The sequence below is a fragment of the Protomyctophum bolini genome (genome assembly GCF_963924005.1).
Source record: "Protomyctophum bolini genome assembly, chromosome: 15".
Classification (NCBI taxonomy): Eukaryota; Metazoa; Chordata; class Actinopteri; order Myctophiformes; family Myctophidae; genus Protomyctophum; species Protomyctophum bolini.
In genome coordinates this window covers 9,635,022-9,649,015 of record NC_137876.1, presented here as the reverse complement: position 1 = coordinate 9,649,015, position 13,994 = coordinate 9,635,022, and the positions used below count along the sequence as shown (strand labels likewise).

The 13,994-nt window shown below is 42.8% G+C and overlaps 1 protein-coding gene across 2 annotated transcripts in view; it reads right to left on the bottom strand.

Annotated features, from left to right (window-relative positions):
• Positions 1-13,994, bottom strand: part of LOC308329620 (latent-transforming growth factor beta-binding protein 2-like) — a 125,284-nt gene that overhangs the window by 99,531 nt on the left and 11,759 nt on the right. For both annotated transcript variants that reach the window (XM_080784040.1, XM_080784041.1), the window contains exon 3: positions 68-329. In XM_080784040.1, the coding sequence (XP_080640166.1) occupies positions 68-329 (262 nt within the window). The remainder of the gene's footprint in view (positions 1-67; positions 330-13,994) is intronic.

The following is a 13,994-nucleotide window of genomic DNA, read 5'->3' as shown; positions in this document are numbered from 1 at the left end:
ACAGCCCAAGAATCTTCCAATTAGAAAAGGCAGGATGAGATATGTGCACGACATGTCTGTCACTTACAGAGGGTGGAGTGGGTGTCTGGTGGCGTCAGGTCTGGGGGTCTGGGCATCGACGGCCTGTCTCTCTGAGGGCCTCCTCCGTGGCTGGTCCCTCTGGAAAGGGTTGTTGCCAGGCTCCACACGCCTCAGGGCCCCTCGGTCACGGATATACACCTGCTCTGGGGCCACCTCCTCGCAGCGGGACCCCTGGAAGCCGGAGCGACACACACAGGTATGGGGCCTGCTACAGGAGCCACGGTTCTGGCAGGGGGGCTGGCAGTCAGCTGCAAGAACAACACGGATCATTCATGTTTAGGCCTTTCACAGTTATTACATAATCAACCAATCGCAATAATTTGAGATAATCACAATAATTTTGCATAATCATCCAAATCTTTTCCACGTTGAACAATGTTCATGCTCAAAACAGAACTAGCAAATCTACCAGATTACAACGTGATGGAAGCAACATTGTAAGCTTGTAGATCATCTATTTCCGCAGAGTTCACTTTTTTTAAGTTTAAAATGAATAAATGACTTTGTATATTTAAGTTATTTCTCATATCTGTCATTCATATCATTATTTTATTGCAAAGCCTAAAAGGTAAACAAAAATTATGTTCCAATATTCAATGTCAAAAACACAATTAAGTTGTTAATCGCAATTATTTAATCTTCAACCTAAAGTGTGTAATTGTGACAACGTTAGTCATGTTCAGAGCATGTGAAGACACAATCCCCACCCCGTGACCCCGGCATGTGAGTTGCAGCAGACATAACGTGATCACCAGGGTTCACTTTATGGCATGGAAGAGCTATTCGATATTAATCGAATCATATATTAACCACGTAAACCTTATATACTTACTGTACTATTTTAGCCAATCTACATCGACATGTCGTGAACTTGTACTTGCTCGTTGAAATACTTTAAAATGTTTTAAAATAGTAAAAATTGCAAATAGGTTTAGGGATAAGGGGTGGTGCAAGATACAGCTGCAGATGTACAAGCTTTAGGGATGCTAGGGTTCATGTGCAGAAAATGTATCAAATACAATTTCTGGAATTGAATAATTGGTTTAGTGATTAGTATCATTTGAAACTTCAGCTAAATGTGTCTTTGTTTCTTAAGGGTTCAAATAACTTGTGATGTCCATTTCAATTACAATCATTCTGTACTTTTATGGTCTAAATTTATCGTAATAGATGAACATAATAATCGGAAAAGAATAGAATCATTGACTATTTCATTAAAATAATCTTCTTTCTTAAGGACATTGTGGCAACTGTATTTTGACATAATTTGGCAATTATGAAGCCCAGGGCATGCACAGTATGCTCATGATGTACAGTGAACAATACACCCATTAATGTTTTCTTAAATCAGCTTCTCATGATCTCTGTGCTTTCAGAAGTACCACCTCATGAGCCCAGACTCGCTCTAGAGGAATTGGAAGAATTGGAGTATTGTACTGTATGTTTCACAGCGTTCCATGGATCCCCCAGTACGTTTATACGGCCTCAGGAAGCCCCAACAGGGTGACTCAACAACTCTGGATTCAGAGAAGCTGGACAACAGGTTGAATCAACAACTCTGGATTCAGAGAAGCTGGACAACAGGGTGACTCAAGAACTCTGGATTCAGAGAAGCTGGACAACAGGGTGACTCAAGAACTCTGGATTCAGAGAAGCTGGACAACAGGGTGACTCAAGAACTCTGGATTCAGAGAAGCTGGACAACAGGGTGACTCAAGAACTCTGGATTCAGAGAAGCTGCACAACAGGGTGACTCAACAGCAGCCCAACTCTCTCGCTGGTCAACAGAATTTTCACTGAAATCGTATTAGGCACATAAAAAACCCTAGCATCCCATTCTGGGCATAATTCATAATAGGTAAACTTTCACCAAAGATAGACAAACAATCATAGAAAATCTAGCTAACAACGTAGTTGGCAGCGCGCCTTACAGCTAGAAGGTCTCTCGGGTTCGATTCCCGCCGGGGACGCTGCAGGTGCTGGGCTCTGTGTGTTCTCCTTAGTGTCCCCTAGGGTAGATACCCTCACAAAGAACATGCAGTGATCCTGGTCTCTATACTGCCTCCCCCTGGTCAGCCTGGGTGCCTGGTGGAGGGGAAAGGAACTGGATGGAATAACGCTACGTCCTACCAGGGAAACTAACCCCTGTTAGGTGATAAGGAGCAGCCTGCTCACTCCTCATGCATTGAAGGAAGCATGAGCTAAGTTTGGTGCTCTCCGCAGGTTGGCAGGGGAAGAGTAGCGCTCACCGCTCAGCATTATAGTTTAGGCCAGGGGTTTTCAACAGGTGGTCCGTGGACCACCTGTTGAGGCATTGCATGTGGTCCCTGACCATGCATTTTCTTATGTAGGATTTGTTGATTAATTAATTTTTTTAATCTTTTGAGAAACCGTGAACTGAATAACTTGGTGACCTATGAAGACGTCATTTACTGACAAATTCAACAGAAAAAGGGAGTTACGAGGGGGAAATCACTGGTTTAGGCAATTGGCAATGGGTGAAAAAATGGGTTACAAAAATCTTGGGGTAAAACTTTAACCCAAAAAGAAAAGAGATTAGGTATAGACATACAAAAGTACAGACCCCATCGGAGACCCCGCTCAAAAATTATACACGGTTTAAGTGGTTAACTCCTGCTTACGTTTCTTAGCCAGGTCACTCTTGAAAAAGAGATTTTGCCTGGTTAAATGAAGGATATGACATGATAAACACATGACCCCATGGATCTCCCTAACCCTCATGTTCCCACCAGGCTGCTTGCCAAGATATTTGATGGATACACTTTGGCAGAAGAGGCACCCCGTGGAGCATGGCTGTGCAGGCTCATGAGACCAACACTGCTTTGGAAGGTGGAACCTCCAGCAGTCAGCGATCCAGCCCTCAAAAACCCCCGACATGGCAAATATGAAGTCTGTTGGCAGGTCAACCAACAGATGCTATCAAGATTGGAGAGGTTTTATTAATCACATGCTCATACAAGTATGTGCAGTGAAATGTTGGTGTGGCATGCTCCACCAGACCGTGCCCTAGTATTTCATACATAATACATAATACAAGGATATTAATTAGTAATATGTAATAAAGTGTTAAGTGTGTAAAGTGTGTAAAGTATAGAGCATTTGGTGAAATGAAATGAAAAAACGGCGGTACAAGGTTTCTGCCTCACAGTAGAAAACAATTTGGAATTGCATCTTCCATGTTACTCTGCGATCACCCATCACCAATCGTGATTAGGTATGCACCGATGGGGTGCCCGCTGGCCTAGCGATCTAGGCGCATGCCACATAGGCTCTAGCCTGACAGCGTGTCGCATGTTCGAGTCCCGTTCATGACGACCTTTGCTGCATGTCTCTCCCCGTCTCTCTCCCTCTTTCCTGTCTATCATCACTTGTAACTATCAATATAGGCAGAAAAGCCCCAAAAAAACTAATCTTAAAAAAGGATGCACCGATGTGACATCAATGCAGAGAACCGATATCAACATTGCTGTTACGGTCGATAAGCGAAATAGCAGTAAAGTATTACGTGCTGGTGAACTATAGCAATTCTCAACTAGATACAAGGAACATGTAATTTGTGCAAAGAGGTGTGTGCTATGGCTCCTCTGCTGACAGGGATGTGCACACTGTCATAATGAACAGGTTGTACGACCTCCTGTCACATATAGTCATCAAACATACAACGCTGTAAACGCTGCCCAAGAGAAACAGCCTCCCTGCACAAGGTCACGGCATCAGTGAGACGTTGAGAAGGATCCCACACTCTTTCCAAGCAGTGTTCATTTTGTCGACTAAAACTATGACAGAAAACAACTACCTTTTTTCACTGACGAAAACTGAATAAAAACTAAATAAAAACTAAGCTATGATGTATCAGTGCTACTACTATGTTACCATTACACTGTACAGTACAGTGTGTACAGTATTGACTAACACTTACTCACTCACTCATACTAGTCTACCAAAGCATTTTTCTTTTCTTCCTGAGCACAGCTTATGTTTTGAATTGTTTTCAATGGGAGTGCCTGTTGGAAATGACAGCCGTGTGATGAGGTGCTGCATGTCAGTTCTGTGCCGAGTTGTGCACATCTTGCATTTGTATCTGTTGCAGAGAGTTGAAAAATGTGGGCATTTGGAGGAGAATTTCAGAGGAATGTCTTGCGTTTTCAGCTGGGAAGCGCTTTGGTGGACACACAGCCTTATTGTATGTCCCGTGATTGAGGGAATTCTGCGCTAAACATATATATACTATCTTACTATTATGCAGGAAGTGGGGAAGCTGATTTTTCACTTTTCCAAAATTGAAGCATTTTTCTTTCTTTTTTAGGCTATGGGAATACATTTATAATGATAATGAATTTATTTATATAGCACATTTCAAGACAGTCACAAAGTGCTTTACATAACAGGGTAAAAAAACAACAAAAAGCAGCAACGTAATCACAGCTACAACAAGATATCAGTGAATAACAGCAATAGAAGGCCTTAACGTAAAGGTGGGTTTTCAGAAAGGTCTTAAATTAATTGGCAGGGCGTTCCAGAGTTTGGGAGCCCGGTATAGTCATGTCCCATATCCCAGACAGATGATGGGTGGACTGGAAATGCGGGAATGGACAAGTGAGTACTGATTAGTAGATGTACAGTGTTGACTGCGTACTGATTGTGGTTCATAATCAGATCCTGCTGTCTTATTGATTCATATGCCTCTACCATCACGTATGACTCATGCAGTCTAATCTAATCTAATCGTCTAATCTAACCAGGATGGTGACCAGGTCACCAAGACTAGAGATGGGAATCAAGAACCACACTACTTAAGAGAATCAGAATAGTTAACTCTGAGAATAGACATTGTATGGCTCCAAGCTTATCAATTCCTTTTATCAATGCAGCATGTTTTTCTGGCAGTTTGCTCATTGCAAAACAATGGCGTCATGAGTCTACTCAATGTTTGTGCTTATATTATGTGTGGGAAAAGAGTAGGTTTACACAGGTTTTCAACTGTTTTATTATCTATCAGTATACCGCACAATCGCTAATGGCATCGGTGTCAATAAAATTGTATCAATTCCAAAACCTTTCGAAGGTAAAGACTGGAATCTGATTATATGAATCCATTATACTAGAGTAACCTATTTATGTGAATTAAAAATAGATAATAGCAGCATTAAAGATGGTTTTGTGTTGTTACCGTCAAGTTAGTTTTTGTCAGGTGAAACCTGACTATGTTAGTCAGGTACGTGACTGGTCATCGTATATTTCACACCTAGATGTTCTCGGTGTGAAATGTACGTGACCAGTCACGACCTAGTCGACTCCAGGGTTGCCAAGTCCACAATTTTCCAGCAAAATTGTTTTTTTCCCACAGTTGCTTTCCTGGTTTTTGGAGGTTGGTTAGCTTATTTCTGGCAACATCGTGTTTGGATGCTTCTAGCCAATGAGACGGCAAAACGGCCTATGGGGAATGGGAAGGGCCCAAGGGGGCCCTGGCAGCCACACAGACTGCAGACTAACACACTGTCTGAGACAGTGCAGACTCGCAACGCAGCAGACAAGCATGATCACTCACAGTCACACTCACGGATTGACAGGGAAGACACTTTGCAATGTTCGAATGTCACTTGATATAACTTCAAACCAAACGCGGCTGCATACACATTACTAAAATAATAATCATACTAATATGGGGGGAGAACACAACAGAGACAGCGCACGCAAACGGCCACGAAGCGTGAGATTGTGACACACAAACATACGCGTTACTAAAATAATAATCATACTAATATGGGGGGGAGAACACAACGGAGACAGTGCTTCTTTCACCTGGCAAATATCACAATGTGATCATTTCTTGTTTACTGCACTTTGTAATTAAGTTTTTGAGCATTTAAAAGTGAGTTGCGAGCCCTTCTTTACTTTAACGTCAAGCTACACACTTTGGGCCCTTACTTCTGCCCTGTGCTATCCCTTGACACTACCACACTGCCTGTTAATTACGTACAAAGCAGCTGGTGTTGTCCCCAAATGGTATCTTACGGTACTTGCGCTAACCACTATACCTGTAACTTATACCGACTCCGTTATCTGTGCCTGGACGTGCGACCATGGGCGTGTTGTTGCGCTATCCCTATAATTGCTATCTTGCCCACAAACGCTTGGGAAAGCACATAGCGGATTCTCAAACTCACCCATTCAGAGGTCTCTCAACGAATCTCTGTGACTAACATTGTCATAAACAGAAGTGAGTGTCAATTCCTTCTTCCAATTGTGTTTATATAATGTTAGTCTAATCAGAGACAATGATTTGACATTTGCTCCAAACCACACACGTTTGATTAATCCATTGCGCAGGAAATAAAGAATGGATTTCAATAATATAACATTCTCTATAATCAGTAACATGTGGGTGATACTTGCCTTTGAATGGTTCTATTCAAAGGCAATTAAAGGCTAGAGCTTACGATGCAAATGAGTAGTGTCTGACATTACATAAGTTATTGAACACTGCAGACAAACAAAATGTGGTTTGATCGCCATAACCTCACAGACCATTTAGTTTAATGAAATTAGTCGCGAGTCACGATCACATTGTGACTGTGAACTTGTAGATTGATTATTTTTGACAAACGTTTGCCCCCAGAACACTATAATCTCAGTTCTCAGAAGCTCTGGTTTAAAACAAAAACAAACGAGAGCTGGACCGCTATAGGGTTCATTTCACATAGAATGATACGTGACTCAGCCTTAGCCACACATTCACACGCTCCCAGTGCGATATCTGCTAGATTAGTTTTACTTCTCAGCCCGGTTCTGTACCTTTTTTACCTGTTTCCTAGTAGAGAGATCCTGGAGGGGCTGACATGTTCAATTCTTCCTGAGCCATTAACCGGCCTGTTTAGTCTAATGTATGTGATCACCTACATTAAGCCCTGATCCGATTTCTCGTGAATGTACTGCAAAGCTCACTCAAGCCTCTTGGTCTCTTGGCTACATTTTAAGTGCCGCTGGCATTTCTCTGTGCAGTGATTTCCTTCAAATACCTTCTCGTCACTGATCTAGAATCCAATGTGTTCCTTCATAGTTATGCTGGCAGCTTAAAAAGGTCATAAAAGTAGGAGGTCATAAAGTAAATGAGCAAATGGGAAAAACTGGATTCCAGGGCTCAACTGTAAACGGCTCACACTTCATATATGGAATAACCGGCCCGGGATATTTTTATACTTAACCCATTCTGACCTGAGATCAGATTCATACGAGGTTTCCACTAGGACACACACTGGTCTGATTAATCCATTCTGACCTGAGATCAGATTCTAGAAAAATGTCAGTCGTTCTTCGATTTTTCAAAAATAGCAGACCTACAAGCTCGTATTGCGCCACTCGGTGGCGCGATATGAGCTTGTAGATCTGCTATTTTTCAATAGGTAAAGCATAACATGATGCTAACACCAAAATGGGTGCCCGGTCAGAATGGGTTAAAACACAGAATCTAAAGAGCCATATTGTACTAAGATAGATGCAAGAATAATATTTATCAACATTCTGCAAATACAGCGAGTGTTGAGGTAATTTTATCATCATGGCATAACAATAATGTGGCCAAGCACCGTCCTCACTCACTCCAGCTACAGTATAGTTCCAATAATTAGAGACCAAAATCATATGCGCATGCCTATGACCAGTTAACCCTTACTTCCTTCCTTCTACGCCATGTCTTCACTGAATATAGCCGATCAAGCCGAGCTTGTAGATCTGCTATTTTTGTCAAATGTTCACCTATTTCCGCTGAACGTTATTATTCCCATGCCCAGAATAGGAACACTAGGGTTCATCATTAGGTTAACTGCATATGGAAGTTGTTGTTTATGTCTATTCATATGTCCACACCAAGCATTATAACTGTAACAATAACATTTGTGAACGATACAGTTATAATTAAGGTGCTTAGTGTGGATGGCCCCCTTTATAGGTGAAAATTGTCATGTTATTTATTACCGTAATTCTTTTTTTTTCTCTTAATTTTTTATCCCATTAACCCATTCTGACCTGAGATCAGATTCATACGAGGTTTCCACTGGACACACACTGGGTCTGATGAACCCATTCTGACCTGAGATCAGATTCTAAAAATGTCAGTCGTTCTTCGAATTTTTCAAAAATAGCAGACCTACAAGCTCGTATCGCGCCACTCGGTGGCGCGATATGAGCTTGTAGATCTGCTATTTTTCAATAGCTAAAGCATAACATGATGCCAACACCAAAATGGGTGCCCGGTCAGAATGGGTTAACCAATAATGTTCCACCCAATGTCAATTATCTACTGTAATCCTGGGTGCTACGCTTCCTCTGACAACCTGGGGGGCAGCGGACTGACCTCATGCTCCCTTCTATGCATGAGGAGTCCAAGCTGCTTCTTTTCACCTGACAGGGGGGAATTTCCCCGGCCGGACGTGGCACGTGGAAGGAATATGTTATTCCGACCAGTTCCTTTCCCCTCCATCAGGCGCCCCGGCTGGTCAGGGGGAGGTAGTTTAGAGACCAGTATTACTGCATGTTTTTTTGTGAGGGTACCTACCCTGGGGGACACGGGGAGAACATGCAAACTCCACACAGAAGGGCCCTTTCGCCACCCCCAACTCGGGTATGGGCACTGATGACGTGGAGGGGGGAACACGGCACGCCCCCAGCGCCCACGGCATCCCCAGCGGGAATCGAACCCAGTACCTTCTAGCTGTGAGGCAACAGCACTACCGACTGTGCCACCGTGCCCCCAGTTATTATAGGGTTAGTTATTACTGTAATTATTTTCACAAATAACAAAAATAGCAATATTATATGCTCACAACACGTCACATCGCAACGCATTGTGAGATTGTAGATCGGCTATTTTGCGAAAGATTTGATGAAACAGGGCTTCAGTAGTTAAAACAAACAACACTCCATCTTCTTACACACATGTCCATGTATGTAGCGCATGGCACTTAAAGGATTGATGACATTGTCCTCCCGACAGTAAATCAGGCCAGTAGTCTGTATAGTGGCTAAAGCAAACAGTGGTGCTCTGTCAACAGGCCGATGGAATGCTATTGACACAGATGCTGTGTGACAGATCTCAGGCAGGAAGGCTGCCATAGCTCTTGGCAGCAAGGCGAGCGGGCAGCCAAACGGCCACGCCACCTACAAATAGGGCCCTATACCTGCTGCTCCCTTCCTGTTATAGGGATGCTCTCCTCTGGGGTCACTTTGTCTTTCAGTCTGTCTTGGCTGAAGTAAAGTGGACAAACACCCTAGGCGGGCATGGGGCATTTCATTTCTCGACTCTAGACTGTGTTTTAACATTGGGCATATCCCCATTAGGACTGTGTCTAATTAGGACCACATGGTTCGGTGTACCATATTGTAGTTTCCTCACAGCAAATTGTGATAATTGAAAGAGAGCAGTGCATTATGCATGGCCAATCTGTGGTACAATGACATGAAGTGACAAATTGGGGATACAATCGCAGACCATTATGATATTCCTGTGGCTTATGGTGAGGCAAACTTTATTCAGACCAAAGTCATTCACTCAAGCATTATGTTTTAACTGCTTTGAGGGAAATTCTGCCTTTTTGATTAAGTGTACACATCCAGGGAATTGTACTCTTGAACACATAATTTGGTATGTGATCCGAGTTTTCCATCATGGGATAAAATGGGAATTGCCTTAGCTGTATTTGGTGTGGAGTTAAATATATCATCTCCTTCTCCTAACTAAAGTACAGGCTGGCTAGGTGCCACCGACTTGTCCAGAGTCAGTCTGCTCAAACTCAAGTTTGGAGATGAAGTGGAGCATGGTAGAACAGGCCGAAGATTCCAATGACATTATACATTGGGAACTTAGCAATGACAGTGACATTACAAAGCAAAGAACCCGGCGATGTGTGAAAATGTATTCTTCAAAAGAATGGGCTGAACTACAATAAGAAACAACACGCCTGCAGCAAAATGTTCCAATAATAATTTAAGCAAGCTTCATGGTCGGCCTCCGATGGGAAATGCATTCCAATGTGTGTTTGGGGTTTTCTTCTTAACCAGCTGCGTGGCACAGAAATGGCACCAGACAAATGAGGCCGTTCTGCGTGTTGCCAGCAGAGTGGCCAGGTCAGTGACTCTGCGTCGTACATACAGTATGTTCCACGTGAAGCGTCCAGCTTGGCTGTGAGTGTCACTGCCCGTGTCTGTGTCTCTGTGCCCTGCCCAGGGGCTGTTGAACACATTGTGGCAGTAATTGCTGTCGTGCAGATTTTTGTCTTGCACATCGTTAAAACTAATTGCCTCACATTCCATCCATTTCATTAATGCGTGCTGCAATTATTTACGTTGGAGAGAATAATGCTAAAAATGAGAATTTGTCAGACATGGAAGCCTCAATTATGAACGAGACACACTGGCCAAGTTGAGTTGTGTTCAGAAGCAGTCACATGAAAAGTGTCTATTAGTAGACTACTGCTACTGGCACCATCCAAACAAACACTCCAATCCAGACAAAACAATGATTAAGTACATTTCCTCAACATGAATATAAATTTCTTTAAGCTTAGCCTTGTTAGGCTTAGGCGGTAGCAAGGAATTATGCCATAGTATTTAGTCCTGAAGGTTTATTTTCAATACCATCACACATACCTGACATGTAATCATGAAAATTATTGCCACATGATTTTCTTTAGATGACTTCTTCCAACTACAAAAGCAGTTTATTAGCCACATGATTTTATTCAACTGCCATTCTGCCAGCACCTCATCATCTCTGTTCAGTCCACTGATTGTTATCTGCCGTGGCAACAACTTCGGGTCCTCCAGCCAAGTATGCTATGCTGCTTCTACGGAAGAAGGGTGCTTTTTTCCTATATATTCATCATTCTATGGGCCATAAGTATTAAAAGATAACAAGCTTGCACATACACTTAAAAGCAGGTGTAGGACCAACTGATCAACGCAGGTAAAATAATAAATACGTCTGCACACTGTCACTGACAATGTCATACACACTACAATGACCTCTATCACCGAATACATTTTAGGTGTCCGTGTAGCTCAGTCGGTAGAGCTCTCTCTCTCTTATCTAACGTAACCTAAGACCTGTCCAGTGGCCTTGCTAAATTGGGCCATTGCCCCTTCTGAACTTCTTAACCTCAAGCTATCTAAGGACTAACACCCTTACGAGACAGCTGTGGGGGTCTTCCGATATTGCCCTGAACAACCTTGAACAAATCTATGACAGCTGAGCTTGATGCAAGTATCCACCCTACTCCCATTGTGGGACCAAGCTATCAGTCATGCATTAGAATTAAGCCATAAAAAAAGTAATTTATGCATTAGCTTTGGATATTTGTATCGTCAGGGTTGCTGATTGAATTTGCAGGGAGCATGGTGAAATCCTGTATGCATATTAAAGTAACTTGCAGGCTTTATTGAGGTGAGTGTTGTTCATAACTCTCCCAGTCGGCTATAGTTACCCATTACAAGCATAGGTTTACAAGTGTATGTACTATAGAACTGATGCGGATTGCCTACCTCTCTCATCCACTGGGCTCTTATATTCATAGATTTCTACAGTCCATTACAATCCACTAGAGAGTCCCCCCTTCTCTCCAACTAGAAATACAAGCCATCAAACTTTTACAGTGCTTTCAGTCAGTCAGAGGCAATTTGAAACCGAATATTTGACATAACTCAAACACATACATTTCGCCCATTTTCTCCTCCACACATTCCACAACACTGACCCATGCAGCTAAGTTGACACTGAAACCTTTGGAAAATAATATTGATAATGAAACCATAATCATGATAATCTTGGGAAGTCTTCTCTCTTCGGGTTGAGCGGATTAGGTGCCATTACAAGATTTAAGAGATTAAGATACAGGATGGACATGACAAAAGACCTGATTAAAGGTCTTTTGTAAAGGTGCTTTCAAACCGAGAGGCAGGAAGTTAAATAACTGGAATGAATACAGCAATGGGGCAGTCAAAGGAAGTGCTGATATAATCCTTAATTCTGAGTGGTTATGAATAGATGAAGGCACAAAATGACAACTCACATCAATATTGTATCAGTTGGGGTGTGTGTGTGTGTGTGTGTGTGTGTGTGTGTGTGTGTGTGTGTGTGTGTGTGTGTGTGTGTGTGTGTGTGTGTGTGTGCGTGCGTGCGTGCGTGCGTGCGTGCGTGCGTGCGTGCGTGCGTGCGTGCGTGCGTGTGAGCGTGCGTGCGTGCGTGCGTGCGAGCGTGCGTGCGTTCGTGCGTACATGCGTGCAAGCCTACCACTTAATCCCTATATACTTGAAACAAAGTCAAGTGATGAAGTCATGAGGGCATTAAAATGTATCACTCTAGTTCAAAGGGCATCATCCGGATACCAACCACAGAGCCAGGAAGAATTGGGTTATTGAGCAGTTAATGCAATTGCTTTGAGATGCTAAGTGAACGTTAACCTCTTTACATGTGATTTCTGCACAGCTGATAGTGGATCTCGCCATATTTTAGGCCAGCCAAAAACTAATTATGGTGTCCATAACCAGCAGTGTTGCAGTGGTCCAGCTATTATGCCTTTCAAGTTCAGACTCTTTGTTCTAATTAATTATTAACATAAGCCATATCCTGCTTGCACACTGAGACTCTGATTTCCCTGTGTGGCACAAAATGAAGGTTTATCCATTACCTCTCAAACAGTACTATTTGTCCATCACAGTATGGGTCTTTTCAGTCCAACACAGTTTGAACCTTTTACTTTGCTCACCCACCTCAGCTCCTGGGGGGAATTTAGTTAACCTACAGCTGACCCATGACACTGTGTACATTACTTTCAGCCACGCTATATCGTGCCTCCACTGCACCCTCAATCTCCCACATTCACCTCCTAATGAGCAACATGCTGGATCTGGATCTGGGGGGGGGGTTGTGCCCACAACTTGTAAAGCTGACTTTGTGAGACGTGGTCACCAGAACCCACAAACCCTGTCTCCCCTTGGGGATCACATCCCAACAGCTTCCATATGGGCCTAGAGGGAGAGAGAGCGAGATCTATAGCTGGCTATGGGCTGCGCTGACAGAACTGCGACCTGCATGCACGTGTGTGGGGGATTTGGGGAGGGGTTGCTAGCTGTCAGTATAGCTCTCTATGTTACAGTATCAATCAAGTCCAGTCTTGCAAAAAAAAGAGAGACGAAAACAGCCTGTTGAGAGATCACTGACAGGTGCCTTCTGTCCTTGCATCATGACATAGGGGTTACATCATAAAAAAGAAGGTAGAAAAAAAGAGGCCGACACAAACAAAGCAAATGTCATTCAAGATTGCATTACAACATCTCTCCTGCCTGCTGCCTCGCACAGCTGGGGTTGTGCTATACTTCTCTTCCCAGCAGCATCCCTGTATTAGGCTTTCAGAATGTAGGCAAATCTGATTAGTTTATCAAATTACGACCTTTATAACTTGGGATGGGATTGCAGGTTATTTACGTCAAGTATAAAACAGACTTCAGTGTCCGAGTGTCCAGACTGAGACACGTCGTTAGAAAACAAATTTGAATCGCATTTTAACAAATTTGCTTGGAAAAAGGGGAAAATAATAATAATAAGGGTAATAATAATAAGGGTAGTAATAATAATAAGGGTAATAAAAATAAGGGTAATAAATAATAAATAATAATAAAAGGTTCCATGTGTTGTTTTGCTGTTCGGATTTGATCAAACCAATCAGACCTGGCCAAAGATCTGATTTGGGCTGCCAGTTTGAACATAGCATATCCGTTCTTCATGCACCAAGGCAGACACGTAAGCGGAAGGGTTTACATGCAGATATCCGCAATTGTGTCTGGAAGCACTAACTCACTGACTACGCTGTCGCCTATGGTAGCAATTAGAAAGAAATGTG